The 17435-nt window shown below is 35.3% G+C and overlaps 6 protein-coding genes across 6 annotated transcripts; 3 read left to right on the top strand and 3 right to left on the bottom strand.

Moving 5' to 3' along the window:
- Positions 1-324: 324 nt before the first annotated feature.
- On the top strand, positions 325-1724 carry EDB82DRAFT_565842 (major facilitator superfamily domain-containing protein; the record flags this gene model as incomplete). The annotated part of the gene is made up of 4 exons (XM_065609812.1): positions 325-442; positions 510-616; positions 672-846; positions 889-1724. The coding sequence occupies 4 exons, from the start codon at positions 325-327 to the stop codon at positions 1722-1724; spliced, it is 1236 nt and encodes a 411-aa protein (XP_065466155.1).
- A 598-nt stretch (positions 1725-2322) lies between these two features.
- Positions 2323-2667, bottom strand: EDB82DRAFT_420959 (uncharacterized protein; the record flags this gene model as incomplete). The annotated part of the gene is made up of 1 exon (XM_025730042.2): positions 2323-2667. A coding segment is annotated over one exon (345 nt), but the record flags the coding sequence as incomplete, so codon positions are not given.
- Positions 2668-4332: 1665 nt separating this feature from the next.
- On the top strand, positions 4333-6532 carry EDB82DRAFT_534795 (Alpha/Beta hydrolase protein). The gene is made up of 3 exons (XM_065609274.1): positions 4333-4494; positions 4547-6122; positions 6186-6532. The coding sequence occupies exons 2-3, from the start codon at positions 4556-4558 to the stop codon at positions 6332-6334; spliced, it is 1716 nt and encodes a 571-aa protein (XP_065466154.1). The 5' UTR covers positions 4333-4494; positions 4547-4555; the 3' UTR covers positions 6335-6532.
- A 237-nt stretch (positions 6533-6769) lies between these two features.
- EDB82DRAFT_522669 (putative Trichodiene oxygenase) lies at positions 6770-7353 on the bottom strand (the record flags this gene model as incomplete). The annotated part of the gene is made up of 2 exons (XM_025732264.2): positions 6770-7069; positions 7165-7353. The coding sequence occupies 2 exons, from the start codon at positions 7351-7353 to the stop codon at positions 6770-6772; spliced, it is 489 nt and encodes a 162-aa protein (XP_025587212.1).
- Positions 7354-14615: 7262 nt separating this feature from the next.
- EDB82DRAFT_422537 (uncharacterized protein) lies at positions 14616-14798 on the bottom strand (the record flags this gene model as incomplete). Its single annotated transcript, XM_065607620.1, has 1 exon — positions 14616-14798. A coding segment is annotated over one exon (183 nt), but the record flags the coding sequence as incomplete, so codon positions are not given.
- A 1321-nt stretch (positions 14799-16119) lies between these two features.
- Positions 16120-17171, top strand: EDB82DRAFT_119495 (uncharacterized protein). Its single transcript, XM_065607003.1, has one exon. The coding sequence runs from the start codon at positions 16352-16354 to the stop codon at positions 16949-16951; it is 600 nt and encodes a 199-aa protein (XP_065466152.1). The 5' UTR covers positions 16120-16351; the 3' UTR covers positions 16952-17171.
- The last annotated feature ends 264 nt before the right edge of the window (positions 17172-17435 follow it).

Genomic DNA, 17435 nt, shown 5'->3' with positions numbered 1-17435 from the left:
CCTAACCTAACCCTAACCCTAACCCTAACCCTAACCCTAACCCTAACCCTAACCCTAACCCTAACCCTAACCCTAACCCTAACCCTAACCCTAACCCTAACCCTAACCCTAACCCTAACCCTAACCCTAAGCTACTCGGTAATTATTCAGCTACTTTCCTAGCTTAGAGCTAACCTAAAGGCGGAATTTCAGTATGACGGCATTAAATATACGGAAGGGCCTGGCCAGTCCTCTTTCAATTGTCCTGCACCTGTCATATCTCACAAAATCATTTTATAAGCCATACAAACAATCTCAAACTCAAATGCTGGCCCCTTTGTAAACATGGAAACGGGACAGATGCCGATTTCAAGTAGCAAATCCCCAGACGGGGGCCTCGAGGCATGGCTTGTGGTCTTGGGCGCGTGGTGTGCCTCATTCTGCTGCTTTGGCTGGGTTAATAGTATGTAAACTGCCTCGTCACGATTCTGGTAGTCCATACATGCACCAGTTCAACTTACAATTAGCAGGCATCGGAGTGTTCCAGGCATACTTTCAGAGCGATTTGTTGAAAAACTACTCTCCAAGCACTATTTCATGGATTCCTTCTCTCCAAATCTTTTTTATCATGGGCCTTGTAAGCTTCCGGCTACTATCTCCCTCGCTCCTATCGATTCACTGATATCCAGAAGGGCCCTGTAGTTGGGAAGCTCTATGATAACTATGGTCCTCGTCGCACCATTCTCGTTGGAACCTTTATGCACGTTTTCGGCCTCATGATGACCTCTCTCAGCAACAGTTACTATCAAGTCCTCTTGGGACAGGGAGTTTGCTCTGCAATAGGCGTTGCCGCTGTCTTCCATCCTGGTAAGTCGCTCTCACCAAGAAGGTCATAACTAACTTCCCCAGCCATAAATTCAGTCCATGGGTGGTTCGACCGTCAAAAGGGAACTGCGTTTGGTATTTTATCCACAGGCTCAAGTATCGGCGGTATCATCTTTCCTATCATGGTCACTCGAATAATTGATAAACAAGGCTTTGGCTGGGCCATGAGAATCTCTGCGTTCATGATTCTTGGTCTCCTACTCATCACGAACCTCACCATCCGGAACCACAATCCACCACAGCCTCAAAAATGGACCAGCGCTCAATTCCTTCGACCTATGCGCGAGCCTGAGTTTATTTTACTCGCTTGTGGATTCTTCTGTCTAACATACGGAGTATTCATCCCAATCAACTATCTTCCAACTCAAGCTCAAAGTGTTGGCGTGAATCCAAAACTCACACAATATCTGGCATCAATCTTAAACGCCGGCAGCCTTTTTGGCCGACTATCTTCGGGCATCTTGGCAGATAAGATCGGTCGATATAATACTTTCATCATCGTCTGTTACCTTACCACAATATGGATCCTAGCACTATGGATCCCCACCAATACACAGCAAGCTATTATAGCCTTTGCCGCTCTCTTTGGCTTTAGTTCTGGAGCTTACATATCACTTATATCGCCTCTCGTCGCGCAGGTGTCATCTTTGCACGAGATTGGTCTTCGTACTGGCTTGATTTACTTAGGGTGTGCGATAGGCGGCTTAACTACGAATCCTATTAGCGGAGCTATAGTTTCTGGGTCTCTTGGTTGGACTGGACCAAAGGTCTTCGCAGGCCTATTCTGCTTTGTTGGAACTACATCCATCTTGATGGCACGGGCTCAATGTACAGGATGGAAGGTAGGAGTGGTATTCTAGGGTAGGTAAAATCCAGTGCCAGGGGGATGGTATCTTACCATTTCATGCGAAATGATCACGGTGCTCTGACCGGCTATTGTTAAACTAGTCAGCTATATTGCTGCTAATACAGCTGTTCAATTTGGCGACTCCCGCAAATCCAGATAAAGATTCCATCGATTGCATGTATAAACACATAGCAGTCAAGACACTGTTTTGGTACCTAAGTTTTTGGCTACTAATTGGCCACTATACTCTACTATAACTCTTTCGATACAGACGGCTTGTGGATGATCAGATATCTGATTGTATCCGTTGAGTGTACAAGTCATCTAAGTTTTGTCTCTCGAAAACTCAATTATGTCATTTGGCTATCGGCGTCCGCTTTAGAATCAAACTTGAAATCATATGCCAAACTGAAAAAAAGTCAGGTAAGCTTCAGTGCCAACTTAGCAGCCAAGATGGGGTTCGCGGAAAATAACTTGGTCCTAGGATTGGCAGCATACCGAATATCCCCAAAGACTAGTGAGTTGTGTGAGGATGCGTAGTGGGACTGGATGTTTCACAAATTACAGTAACAACAGTCATATCGTGGCATTTCATTGAAGTTGCCACAAATTCAACTTATTATGCCCACAGTCGTCCTTTTTGGATCTGGCGAAAGTTTGTTCCGTTCTTCGTTCATACCAGTAAAGCTAGCCTCGAGATCGGTTATGAAGGCAGTACTGTCGATGACGTTAGAGACTCCACCTCTACCACTTGTAACAACCTTAAGAACCAGATGAATGTTTCGTAGAACCGCTGCTGTCTGCTGCCGAACGTCGGTTGTGAGTGTGCTGTCTGGATGCGTTTTTGCCCCTTCGTGGGTTCCGTCGCCGCGTTTGGAAGACATGTCGCATATTTGTATAAACCTCTGTTTCGCAGAGACAGGAATTATCCGAGCGTGTGGGTATCTGGCAGTGCCAACTTGGCACGACCTTGAGCCCTATTTGAATCCAAAAACAAAGCTTCTTCGTTCATTGTTTTCGATGGATACCTGAGATATGGGGTTGAAGTCTGAACAAAGCTAGATGACGTAGATCCGCCTGCTCAAATTTGATAGCGGACAGTGTGGGCTCTTGCCAATTTGTGATAACAGTCCTTGACTGAGCAGTAGGAGCCAGGTTCATAACCGAGATACCTTTGCTCCTACAGCCGAAGCCGGGCCTTATGGGAATTGATCCAGGCACCGCCGGCGGTGTAATTATAATCTGTTGTGTAAGTATAATAGTTACGTGGCGCCTGAAAAGGGGTAACATACTGCAAATTGCCCCACCAATTTAAAGAGCAACAGCTTCTGCAGTATCAATTTGAGTTGCCGCGCCTTCACCCTGCTTCAATGAACTTAATTGAGGTCTCCCGCTGCTTCCCTGACGCCCTTTCTGCTGAAGGCCAATACAACTCACAGGAGGAACTACACACATCAATCAACGGTCGGGGAGCGCCAGGGGGTTATGCCTTTATGATTGTAAGACCTAGGAAGACTCCCAATGGTAGAAGAGTAGTTGTATTTGATTGTGACCGTGGACCAGGGGTCTCTCCTCCCCCCTCAGCCCCAAAGGCCCCGGGGAAACAGCATCGACAAATTGCAGCACGTCGCAAAGGAAAGCCTGTGTCAGACTTTATGGAGTTTGAGCCATCGTCCCGGGGTTAGATTTGATCAACGCAATCACGAACAAAGCTAATACGGTGTGGGATCATTACATGACGTCTAATTTAAGCAGTTGATCGACAAGGCATACTCTCAGCAAAGCATATTCGTAACATTTCCCCACTAAACTAAGTTTTACACGTTTGTAAAGTCATGCGTCACGGAATTTCGGATATAGTAGGACAAATGAGGCAAGTCAGAAGGTTGTCAGATGTGCAGTTCCGGTTCCGAAAGTCATATCCTTAGGAACAGTCAAATCGTAGCCCTGTTTTCCAAAATCGTAAGCAGCACTAGTATGCAGGTGCCTCCGCCTGTAGGACATACGTAATTCGGTCATGCGCCAAGAAATAATTGACGGTGAAAGGGGATGATCTGCGCCTGAAAGAACCCTCTATTTCAGCGGTTGAAGTGGTCTGGAAGGACAGAAAGCAAGCAACTTCTCGGCTATCTATTTTCAATTGCATCTAGTGTGTTTAACAATATATATGTGTACTAAAATGGAGAAGTAAGCAGCTGTCGTTAGAAATTCTATGATATGTAGCAGTTCCCTATTGTGACAAAGACATGATCCCAGGTGAGCTGGTCTCCAAGACTTGGCATGCATAGGTTTCCTAACTACTAAAAAGGGACAGTTTAGTTTTCTAGGATGTTGCCTAGTGACAACGTAAGAAAGCGTCGGTGTTGGATACTAAAAATACTCTAAATGTTTGTTTTATTTCGTTTGGGCTACGTATACCCTTGACAGCATAATTGCTTACGACTCGTAGTTTAAGGAACCGGCCATTGGGGGCGAAGAGATAGAGGCGGAGTATTAGCTTCAAGGATTCATAGATATGAGAGATGCCGCTGAGTCATCGGTCTTGAGGCACTATAAGAAGGGGGCATATGTCGGAAGGGGAGGGAAATCAAAAATCGACACAGTCTTTTACTACCACTTAAGCATCTTCTAGATATATTCTGACGTCGCGTCTCTTATATTTAGGTTCTTTTCCATTCTTCACAAGTTTACCAAAGTTTGTCTACTTGAATTCCGGACCGATCTACTCCTTAGAACCAAGTATTCGGATCGCACTGCCAAGATAGCTTGGGCATCGCATCCAGGTAAGTTTCACCTGCTTACGACCACTTGCCCAATTAACATATCTCCGAATAGATCCCAATCATGAGTCCTCCACTCAATCTACTATCTTGGATTCTACTCCTGGGTTATGCCTTGGCCAGTCCACCCTACCAAGCTGTGGCCGACGCAAGTGGGCCAGCAGTCACCATTCGAAACGGCACCTTGACTGGAACCTTTAATACCCACTACAAGCAAGACTTCTTCTTGGGAATCCCATATGCTGCGCCGCCTGTCGGACCACTTCGCCTCCAGAAGCCGTCTGCTGCAGATGGATGGACTGGTAACAAGAAGGCAACTGTATACTCACCACGATGCATGTGGAATTCCCTTAACTTGATTGGTTTCAGTCAGAATACGACTGATCCTATGGACGAAGACTGTTTGTACCTTAATGTTGTCCGACCCTCTGGTACCCAGACAGGCGAGAAGTTGCCTGTCCTTGTGTGGATCCATGGTGGCGGGTATCAAGAGGGTAGTGCTCGTGATGGTAGAAATAACGGAACTTTTCTCGTCGAAACCTCCAGAAAAATGAAGACTCCGATCATATTCGTCACCTTCAACTATCGTCTTGGGGCTTTTGGTATCCTTCCAGGCCGCGAAATCGAAGAGGCTGGTCTGGCGAATCTAAACCTTCAAGATCAGCGACAAGCCCTTAGGTGGATCCAGGAAAACATCGCCGATTTCGGCGGTGACCCGTCTCGTGTTACTATAATGGGGGAGTCAGTTGGAGGCCTCTCAGTTGGGTTTCACCTTTTGGCATATGATGGTAGGGATGATGGGCTTTTTAGTGGTGCGATCGCTCAGAGCGGCGGTCCCCCTTTGACCATCGCAACGACTCGTAATGCTACGGAGAGAGAAGCCGATTTCCGAGAGGTTCTTGAACAAGCAGGATGTTTGAACAGCACACAGCCTCTTGTCTGCCTTCGAGAAGTTCCAGCCGACATTTTGAGGCAGGCTGGCCAGAAATTACCACCTCGTATAACCGTTGATGGCGACATGGTCGGTAACCTGAGCGCGCAGTTACGACAAGGTCGCTTTGTCCGAGTTCCTCTTATGATTGGAACAACAAGGAACGAATGTACCACCTTCGTTCAAGAAGAAGTCAGGGAGCCCATCGATACTGAAGAAGCGCTCAGACAATTCATTGGAACTTCTCTAGGGAAGCAAGGCATTTCCAACAAGTCCATTCAACGCTGGTCTGAGCTTTATCAGGATGAGATTGATAACCCTTCCGAGGGCGGTTTGGGTACGGTACTTCCCAACCCAGGCTCTCAGTATGGTTCTCAGTATGGCAAAGCAACTCTATGGCTGGGAGACATGATGTTTGCCACCAACCGTCGCCTTTCGAACCGAGCATGGGCAAATTATCGGGTTCCGAGTTACAGCTTTCTTTTTGATACGGTAACTGCTCCCATGGATCCAGAAACACTAGGAGCTGCTCACTTTCAGGAAATGCCTTATGTGTTTGGTAACACTCAGGGGGTTGGCTACGATCAGGACCCTTTCCCATCTAACACAGCTGAACGACAGAAGCATTATAAGCTTGCAGAGATTATGAGCCGAATGTGGATCAGCTTCGTAACCACCCAGTCACCGAACTCTCACCAGAGTACGTATTTGCCCATTTTTTAACAAAGGTTTCATATTCAAGATGTATTGACGCCCACAGTAGTCCCTGACTTTAACATTAATTGGCCAGAATATTCGAAGGATAAGCCTCAGAACATGGTATTCAGCGTTTCTCAGGGAACCCACTTACAATTTGATACATGGCGAGTCGAGGCTATAGACAAGATAGCCGAGACTTATGGCGCCCTGTGAGATAGGAGGCGTTTAAACTCCTAGATGCGAAACATCACTCATCTTTTATCTAGTGAAAGGGGGTTTCTCGCTCTTTCTACATGAGTATGGAATATGTCGGATCATGCGGTATAAAACTGGGTGCGTTTCCTGAGTTTAGTAGCTTAAGTAGTAGAACCTCCGTACCACAAGCTGAATTCATCAAGGATTTTACACCCTACTATTTAGTTCGTCTCTACTTATGACCGTTGATTAAATTGTCCCTGTTCAGAACTGGCAAAAAGAAAACCAAGCTTGCCCTAGAACTAGTCTAATACACTGTAACTTGGACTCACTAAGACAGATTCCTCAGGTTACAAGCAAACAGTGGCATTTGCTTTTTCTGAGATAATCCTCATAGTATGATGACTTGCACAAACCATCTTGTAGATGGACCCCTGGTTTTCCTTTCAGTGTCTACCATGAACTTTGACTCTGATGACATTTGAGTCTAGCTTGGGTGTCGACAAAGTAATCGTACAAGAATGTTACGTCGCTGTCGTCTGTTTTGTAGAGATATATGTCCCAAAGGGCTGCCACTGCAAGGTCCATACACAGCTCTGCCTTTGCCAGATTAATGTCCAAGCACCGTCTCAAACTCTTGTTAAATGACAAGAAGTACTTGCGGCGCGCGGAACCCACTTCGCCGAGCCATCTTTCCGGCCTAAAGGTCCACGGGTCAGGGAAGATATCCTCATCTGTTTGTTGTATCAAGGTCTGCACACTCGTTGGTGTACCCTCTGGGGTATCATGTGTTATACTATAGGTAAAAGTAGTAGACTGTTCGAATCCATCATCGCGTGTCATCCTACGAGCCCAAAATCGAGCCGAAAGGCCTCCATCTGCACGGCGTCCAGATACGGCAGCCGATCCAGTTCTTCCAGGGTTCCTAATGGGTTTTCTTCGGGCTCTTTTCTCAAGCGCGTCATGATGGAAGGGTTCGCGAGGATGTAGTAGTGAGCGATTGGCAAAGAAGTAGCTAGCGATTGTGTTCCCGCCATGGCTGCTAAAGCAACTTCATCAGCGAGCCGTTCCATACTCTTCTCAGAAACGGGTAACCTTTTATCGGCGTGAAGAAACTGAATCATTGAAGGAAGCTGTCCGTCGTGCTCTTTCGTCGTATGCTTGTCGATGACTATACGGATCTATCGCCGGATCTTGTGACGAAACTGAACCATATCTTTTACTCCTGGAGGTGCATACTCAATCGGAAACCAACTCAATATGTTCTGCACCCAAGTGAAATGTTTACCGAAGTTGATCTGCTGCAAAAGTGCTGAGAGGATGTTTTGCAATGTTCCCCCTCAACCTGGATCGCCCAGTAAGTTGTCGTTACTTCCAAAGCTGTATTGACAGACTACACTATTACAAGACTCAGAAGATCATTCAATAACGATGGCAAGCTTCAATGGAATTACTCACCATAACGCTCATGTAGCTCTTTAATTTTGAAAACGTATTGCCCTGGCAGGAAAACGTCGTAGTAACACTCGTACCAGGCGGTGATGGCCAGGGCTGCGGTCAGATCAATCAAATTGGATTAGGCCGTAAATCTGAGCTAAACTGATAACTTGCCCTCTACATCTGATCTAATTTATTGATTGACAGATATATGATATGGATTAGGTTGTGTGAAGCTATCCTCAGCCTTAGGATCCTGCCCTTGGGTTCTGACTGGCCTTATTGCCCAAACAAAGGCCCCCTAGATTAACACACCGTCCCCTAATCCGGTTCTTCAGTAGTTGGACCGACTCAATGCGCGATCCAAGCAGATAATGTCACTGTGAGCTGGATATAAGCTTTGCAAGACTAAATGCTCTCTCACAGTCGGTGGCCATAGTCGGAAAAGCAAGGACATCCAATGTAAATCTACTCAAATGTGGAAAAGTATTGCTACGATCAATCCACCAACGGACCTGGTCATTCACCTGCTCCGGCTTGAGCCTGTAGTACCGTTTATAATTTAATCTTCTTACTTTTATAGTTTAATATAACTTAGTACTAAAGGAAGTTTAAAGTATATATCTTATTAAAGGCTTTAATTTTTATTTTTTTTAAGAAACTTATTAATTAATATAATAAGTTAGTTAAAATAAGTTAGATAAGTTTAAGAAACTAGTAGTATATTCTTATTTAGGATTAAAGGAAAGAAAAAGGTAAAAAGAAAAAGAATTAAAATAAATTAATTAGTACTTTTATAATACTTTTTAAATAATATAGTATTATATTATATATCTAGGAGTTACTAGGTTACTTTTTAGCCTTTTTAAAACTAATCTATAGTATCTTTTATATTAACTATACTCCCTTAAGTACTTATAAGCTTCTTAAGATAATATTTAACTAAGAATAAAACTATAAGCTCTTATACTTCTTCTTAGTGTAATAGTTGTGATTCCTAAGGGATAAACTAGTCTATACTAGGTTTATATTAGCAGATATATAGGGCATTTTAGTATTAAGCATAGTGAAGTATTATATCTCTTAATAGTAAATAAGGCAGGTAAGGCATATTTAGGTAAAGATATTTTATTAATAGCTATTAAGCTAAGTATATTAACTAATACTAAGTAAATATATATATACTTAAGAGATCCTTAAGGGATTACTTAGGCCTAGGGATTATAGTAATCCTAGATTATAGGTACTCTTAGAGTATAGTAATCCTATATAAGTATAATCTACTTATAATTAGTTTAGTAAACTCAGGAAGCGAGTTTATAATTAAGTAGGTTAAGTTATATAAAATTTATAGGATATATATGATATAACCGCTAGGGTTATAACACTTAGTCTTTATTATTATTAATATTATAACTATTAAAGTAAATATTAAACTTAATTTCCTAGGATATTTTAATAATAAAAAACTATTATATTAGAGCCTACTATATAATAAATTTAATAAATTTACTATATAAGGAATTAAAGTCTAATATAAAGGATAATATTAAGATTATCTCTATATACCTTAGATATAATAAGATCTTATAGGTATCCTATAAATACTACTAGTATAAGGTATACCTTAAAGCTAAAAAAGATAATAATTATTTTTCTATTATAATCCTAAGAATACTAAATAATAAACCCTATATAATAGAAAAAACAATAGAGTATTTAATATATATATAGTATAAAAACCTTAGAGTAGTAGAATTATAATTTAACTTACTTAACTATTAATTAGAGTTAAAGTAAAAAGAAATACTAAAAGAAATTAAATATAATCTATAGATAATTAATAGATAAGATAAGGAGTTTAAAGAACTTACTAAAGGAAAATATAAATACTTAATAAAAGTAAGTAATAAAATAGCTAATAAATTAAGAGATATAAGAAAGAGAAGCTATATAGAAAAGTTAAATAAACTTTATTTAGCTAATAACTATAGAGATTACTATAAAATAAAGAATTTAATAAGGAATACTAAGAGTTCTTAAAACTTACTAATTATTATAGCGCAAGACTAGACTTACTTACCCTATAGCCATAAGTAAATTAAGTCACATAGTAATAAGTATTATTACTGTAACCTTAACTAGACTACTAGTTAAATCCTAAATATAGCTCCTTAAGCTATATCTTATTAATAGAGCCTAACCTGCCTGCAGTGCCTATTTATAGTAATAGAACCTATTCCGCTTAAAGCATTCCCTGTCTATTTATATTACTAAGCCTAACCTGTAATACTAATAAAGAAAAATTAATAAAATTAAAAATTAATAATAAATAATTTAATAACTACTAGCTAGATATAGTATATAGTAATAATAAATATAAACTATAATAAGTTATATAATTAGAAAAAGATAATTATTATTTATAATAGAGCTATAAATAAGTAAAGTATAAAACTAAAAATAACTTAGAATAATAAGTACTTTAAGAGCTATATAAGATAGTAAGCCTAACTACTTAATACTATAAGTTTAAATTAAGGGGAAATAGCTAGATATATAAATTAATAATAGAGTTAAATAGAACTTTACTAACCTAGAAATAGTTATAAAGTTAGTATTACTATAGAAGAAGAAATAATTACTTTATTAACTTATTAATATAGAAGGACAGCTTTTTAATTATAATAATAGAATTATAGACTAAGAGATTAATTACCCTAAGCTTTATATTTAAGGAAAAGTCTAAGAAGAAAGTTTTAATATTATTCTACTAGGATAGAAAATATATATTTTACTAGGAATACTATAGCTTAAATAAATAAATCTATATATTAACTAGATAATAGGCTAAATTATACTTTAATATAATTTAAATAGTTATATAAAAATAGTTATAAGGAATAATAAGAGATGTTTAAGCTTAACTAAAAAGAATAATATAGATAAATATAAAGTATAGAATTTATTAACTTTAGAAAAAGTATAATATAACTATATAATAGGTAAGAAATAATAAATCTTAGGGATATTTATAAGGTATATTTAAAGAAAATAAAAAGAAATAAAAAATACTTAGGATTAAATATAAAGTATTTTAAAAGAATATTAAATATATAATAAACTATTTTAATTAAAATTAAATATAAAGATACCTAAGTATAGCTACTAGGATTATAAAATTATCTTTACTAATAAAAGTCTATTAATAAGAAAGATCTATTTACTTAATAAATAAGAATTAATAAAGTTAAAAAACTATATATAGAAAGGATTATAAAAAGGATATATTAAATCCTTAGTATTACTAGTAAAAGTACGAATAATACTTATACCTAAGAATAATAGAAAATTATAATTAGTAATTAATTATAGAGATTTAAATACTTATATAGTTAAAGATTATATATTACTTTTATTAATTTTAAAACTAAGAGATTAACTATAAGGGAAATAAATCTTTATTACCTTAAATCTTAAAGGAGTATATAATCTTATATAAAATAAGAAAGAAAGTAAGTAAAAAATAGTATTTTAAACTAAGTTTAAACTCTTTAAATATTTACTAATATTATTTAAGCTTATAAATACCTTAGTTTTATTTTAAAAAGTAATTACCTATATACTTTAATAATTTTTTAATAACTTTATAGTATATTACTTAAATAGTATTTAAATCTTATTAAATAATAAAATAAAGTATAAGAAATATATTTCTATAGTTTTATAAGTACTATAAAATACTAAGCTATTAGTTAAACTAAAGAAATATTACTTTTATATTATTAAAGTGAACTTTTTAATATATATTATTATACTTAAAGAATTTAAAATAATATAAGATAAGACTTCTATAATTAATAAATAGAAGATACTATATAATATTAAGGAAATATAAGCCTTTTTAAGATTAGTAAATTACTATTAATAGTTTATTAAGAACTTTAGTAAGATTATAAATCTTTTAATAGAGTTTATAAAGAAGAATTAAGTTTTAAACTAGAATAATAAGTTATAATAAGCTTTTAAATAACTTAAATAAGCTATTCTTAGTAAACTAGTATTAGTAATATTTAACCTTAATAAGGAAATTAAATTTAAAACTAATATATTAAACTTTATACTAAGAGGATAACTTAAATAAAGAAATAATAATAGAAAATTATAATCTATTATATTTTACTTATATAAGTTATATAAAGTAAAACTTAACTACCTTATATATAATAAGGAGTTTTTAATAATTTATAATTACTTTAAAGAATTTAAGTAATACCTTATAAAATATAAATATTAAATTAAAGTTTATATTAATTATAAGAATATTATTTACTTTACTACTATATAAGAACTTAATAAATAATAAATAAAATATATAGAATACCTATATAAGTTTAACTTTATTATTATTTATTAAAAAGGATTAAATAATAAAAAAGCTAATATAATTAATTAAGGATTAGACTTTAATATAGAGATTACTAAGGCTAATAAATAACTTTTAAAGTAAAATAATAATAGAAACTATAAGTTTACCTAATAAGCCTAAACTTTAAGCTTAATTATTAGATAAAAAGGTATTATAATAAATTAAAATAGGAGATAAACCTAGAATAATATAATAAAATATAAGCTATAAAATACTAATAATTAAGATACTAGACCTTATTAATATAAAAATAAGATATAAGTATTAAAAGCATTATAAGAAAAGTTAATATTGGAAATATATAAGTATTCCTTATATAGTTACTAAGGTATTATAAAGATATAAAAATATATTATAGAATAATTTAAATAGAAAGGAAGTTATAAAACTATAAAATAAATTTTCACTAAGTACTATTTAAGTAATATTAATAAGAAGCTATAGTAAATAGGAATAACTATATAATAGTCTAGCGCTTAAGTAAATAGGGATATAAAGGAGGGATAGTAATTAGCAGATAAATTTAATTAATATATCTGCAATATATAACAGGAGTTTAATATTAAGGTATAAGGTATCTTACTCTTAAAGCAGCACTAGTTATACTAGTAAATAATAAATAGAAAACAGCCCTAAGACTTAGTAAAAGTAATATAAGAAAAGCTATAATAGTATATTATATAGTATTATTATATAGTTTATATATATATTTCCTTAAAGCTATTAAATATTTATAGTCCTTATTTATTATATAAGGAATAGTATAGTTTCCTTTATTTATTCTTAATTACTTTATCTTAATTATAAAGGCTTCTTATAGTAATATAAGTAGCTTTATCTCTATATCCTATACTTTATAAGTTTTACTATTATTTAACTTAGCTTTAATATATTATATCTTATTTTACTAGTATATAAGCTTTTATTTACTATAGTTTTATTTATATTAGGATATTATTAATTACTTACTATATTAATATTAATTATTATAATATTAACTATAGTAGTTAAATAAAAGTACTTAGTAGTAGTCTTAATATTATTAGTTTATAACCTATTAATACTTCCTTATAGGTAATAATTATTTATTCTTTCTTATTAAGTTTATCTTTATTTAAATTATAGTATTTATTATAAATAGTTATTAATTTAGTTTTTAAGGGTATATATATTATTCCTAGTATTTATAGTTTTTTAAGTTTCTTTTTATATTATTCTTACTTTTATTATTTATTTATAGCTTAAATTATAGTACTTTCTTAAGAGGTATTTTATACTTATATTAGTATAATTAGCTTTTTTCTTTCCTTACTTTATTAATCTAAGTATTTACTTTCTCTTTATAGTATTTCTATATTTCCTTAAGGCTTTTAAAATAATTACTAGATTATTAGTAAAAACTATCTTAGTATACTAGCTATACTATTTATAGTTATAGTTCTATTAATATAGTCTTTTAAGCTATATTATATCCTTATTAATATATTCTTAAGGTTTAAGTATATTATACTATTTATAGGTTTACTTTATTAGTTATTCTTAGGGCTTAAAGCTTACTATAGTTTAAATCTTATAGTTTATAAGGTTATAGGTAATTATAGTTATAATATTTATATTTTAATAGATCTTATTTTAAAAGTCTTCTTTTTAATATAGCTTCTAGTACTATTAGTCCTATATATACTCTATATAAGATATTCCCTTATTAATTTCCTTATTAATATCCTTAATTATAAAAGTTACCTTAGTTATTATTTTATTACTAGTTAAAGTTGTAAGAGTTAAAGTTACTTTCTTTACCTATTTTAACTACTCTCTTTTTTTTATATTTATACTATTATTTATTAATTTTAATTACTATTATAATATACTCTATAATATCTAGCTTGCTTATCTACCCATACCTGTGGTAACATGAACTAGTTGCACCTCCTGCTATAAGAATCTATAATAGCTCTAATCTTATAAACCCTCTATATTCTTCTAATAAGCCTATTAAGTCTTTAGTTTATTATATTGCAAAGCAAGTATAAAGGTACTTATAAAATACCTTCTATAGCATAATAGATTTAAATTCATTAATACAGAGAGTTAAATAAGGGCTATTATAGGTAAATATTAATACTCTAGTGATTTCTCTAAATGCTTATGCATTATAGAATAGATATACTGCGGCATTAGATATATAAGACTATTAATTTTATCTCTAGGTATTTAAACCTAGGTTCTGCTTATAAACTTTAAGATATCTATGCAATTATACCTATCTGCAGTAATAATAACTATAAGTATATTGCAAATAGGGAAGGTTCTAGATATATTTTAATTCTAATAATAAATAATTAAATAAATAATTTTCAGGGCAGTAGTATTATTATTAGGCGGTAATAACTGAAATAATCTATACTAATTATATATATTATAACCTTCTTTTTAATCTAGCCCTAGTATAATAGAGAAGGGTTTTAAGGCGACTATTAAGAGCGTAGAATAGATATAGAGTTTTATCTCTTCTGGACTAACTATTAGAATAAGATTGCTATCTAGAATGATTTTAATAACTATATTTAGCTTAGTATCTATTATATTCTCTATACTAATATCTAATATCTTATTATTACTATAAGAGGGAGCTATCTATAAATAAAGCTATATATTAACTGTCTTACTTCTTTAAGTGAAAAGGACCCCTGAGTAGGAAAGTCTACACCGGGGCTCCTTATCTTAACCTTCCAGCTCCCCATTCTTGCCTCTTTGTCCGGTCAGATCACCATCGACGCCTCATAGTCGAGTTTGTTGTCTCGCTGTTATGTATTTCTTATTACCCCGCTTCGCTCAGCGCTTAATCATCAACGGAATAGATATCTTCCGAGCCTTATACAGCATAAGTCAGTGATGACTGCAGCAGCGGTCTGGAGAACTATGACCTGTTGGTTATTATCGGTGAAGGGTAAGAATATGCAGCCGTTTCCCTTTTCGATTATATTAACAGGGCTATGCAGCTAACGGTTATATTCTAATATAATACTACAGTATATCTATTCTTTTATTAATAAGAAAGGAAAGGGATAATATAGAAAGTATATTTAACCTATATAAGGAATTATAATTATATAGGCTAGTATTAATTATTTTTATAAATATAATAGAATTTATTTTCTTATTATTAGAACTTTAAATATATACTATTATGCCTTACTTTTTATCTCTTTTATATATTATTTTCTCCTAAAGTAATATATTTCCGCTTATTTAATAAGTCTAATATACTGCTTAAAATATCAGTTAATCCTTCTGCATTTAAGCTAATAATAACTTGCAGATAAAAGGCCTTATTATAGCTATCGCTTACTCTAAATCACTAGCTGCTCTAACTAGAGAGCCTCCTAATTATCTTATTCTTATTACATTATCGGTATACTCTGCCCTCTGAGCTTGGTTCATGGCCTTCCTGAAGTCAGGCAGTGATTTCTTAATAATAGAGGAAGCAGAACCTACCTAAACCTAATAAGCCCCTTGGTTCTAAGCATAAATTAGGATAATAATTTTTTTGGAATAGGCAAGGCGTGGTATAAAATACTCTGTCTTCTTGTTTTCGTAATTCATCTCCATCTAGCTGTCTTAATGTCAATATTCTTCGTTGGGGTTAATAATAATCCCTGCAAGCGATAAACTCTACAAACATCGGTTGGGTAAACGGCAAAAAGAATACAGGAATAGGCACCAGATTGAGAGATATGAGACCAGGACTCCGTGTTGTGGTCTACAAGTTCTAAGTGCTGATGCCGCGAACCCTGTGCAGCTTAGCGTATGTGATTGGCCCAAAACCCAGGACGGACCCCGTTTCTGTCGTGAATACTTGAGTAGGCTTTCAAGGTGTAGATGAACTGGGGAGAAAAGAGTGGCTGGCATTCGTATCTTGCATCGGTAATTCATGCTTCAACAGTAGCCATACACTACTGTACACGTAACGTTCAATTACCATTTCATGACGTAAGCGTTATGTGCGTGCAATAACTAACTAAGCCCTGTTGCATAAACACCCCGCTTTGGCCCTGGTCGCGAGCGGCAGAATCGTCGGTTCTCGTTTCTTTTTCCAAATCCCATATACCAGACTTCAGTCTTTGTCCCGTCGAAGATTCAGCCCCGTACGCAATGATAAAGAAACAATGTCCCTAGATATTTTGCAATACCAGCTGCAAAACTTGAGCGTCTTCGATCCTGAATGTCTGCCATTTCGCCCGACAGGAGACTCCGAACGAGGACATAAGGCATTTGATGCCGTGCCTCGGTACCTGTTTCGCGTTTTCACTCCAAAATCTCAGGGTAAAACCAACGAATCCTGGACGAAGTCTATGGATGCCAGATATGAGGTTGCAGACAGTCAGGTAGATATTTTTGCCAGACCAAATAAGCAACGAACAGCAGAGATGCTATACAGACATCTCCGGTGGTTGGAAGGCCCTGAGGATAACCTCGTGTCATGGACGAGCTCATTGTTATTTGCATTGGCATACATCTTCCACCTCCATGCCAACAAAAGAGATGGGTCCAGCTACGACAATATACAACTCTGTGTAATCGACACGTCAAGCTTTCCCGAAGCTGTCTTTCTTCGAGATATGGACCTTATCCGAGCTTATCGTTCGTTTGACAGTCGTCTATGGAATTTCGAAACCTTACGCTGCAAAAGAAGGAACGGCTTCTCTGGGTATTATTACTTTGGAGAGTACCTATCACAAGGAGCCCTAAAAATTGAAGGCAAATGACAAATTGTGTCAGCTCGGGATATAATTCGTTGACGTTTATACGACATACGGCCCGAATTTACAGAAGTCGAGAATTGGGAGCCGCAGCTGTATCCGCCTTGGGCAAATGCAGTCATTGAACTGCGTGAGACAGCTTATTTTGCTAAGACAAAGCAAAAAGAAATCTGCAGCAGAGTATTAAAAGCGGCACTTGATATTTCGAGACTGTTTGAATCACGTTGGAGACTGCCCATAGCAGCAAGTTTCATTGCGCTAGCCCCTCTTCGTACGGACAGTAAAGAAATGTTGGTGGAATTCCGATCTGGTGGTGTTACAGGTACGCAACAACCCCACTGAAGCATTTCCATCCTAACGACAACAGACGATAACCGAGAAAACTGTTCTCCGCTGAGGACGAAAATAGTTGCCAACGACACCTTACCAGAAGTACGAGAATATCATGTCATCATGCAGGGCATTTATAAGGATTATTGTCTCGGGAAAC

The sequence above is a fragment of the Fusarium venenatum genome (genome assembly GCF_020744135.1).
Source record: "Fusarium venenatum strain MPI-CAGE-CH-0201 chromosome Unknown EDB82scaffold_1, whole genome shotgun sequence".
NCBI classification, from domain to species: Eukaryota; Fungi; Ascomycota; class Sordariomycetes; order Hypocreales; family Nectriaceae; genus Fusarium; species Fusarium venenatum.
Note: the sequence above shows the minus strand (reverse complement) of the source record. Positions and strands in the feature narration are given on the sequence as shown.

Bases quoted from the DNA above. Each gene is read 5' to 3' on its own strand.
- EDB82DRAFT_534795 (XM_065609274.1), top strand. From the start codon at position 4,556: ATGAGTCCTCCACTCAATCTACTATCTTGGATTCTACTCCTGGGTTAT. The intron at 6,123-6,185 runs GTACGTATTTGC...CGCCCACAGTAG, and splicing joins GTCACCGAACTCTCACCAGA to TCCCTGACTTTAACATTAAT.
- EDB82DRAFT_119495 (XM_065607003.1), top strand. From the start codon at position 16,352: ATGTCCCTAGATATTTTGCAATACCAGCTGCAAAACTTGAGCGTCTTC.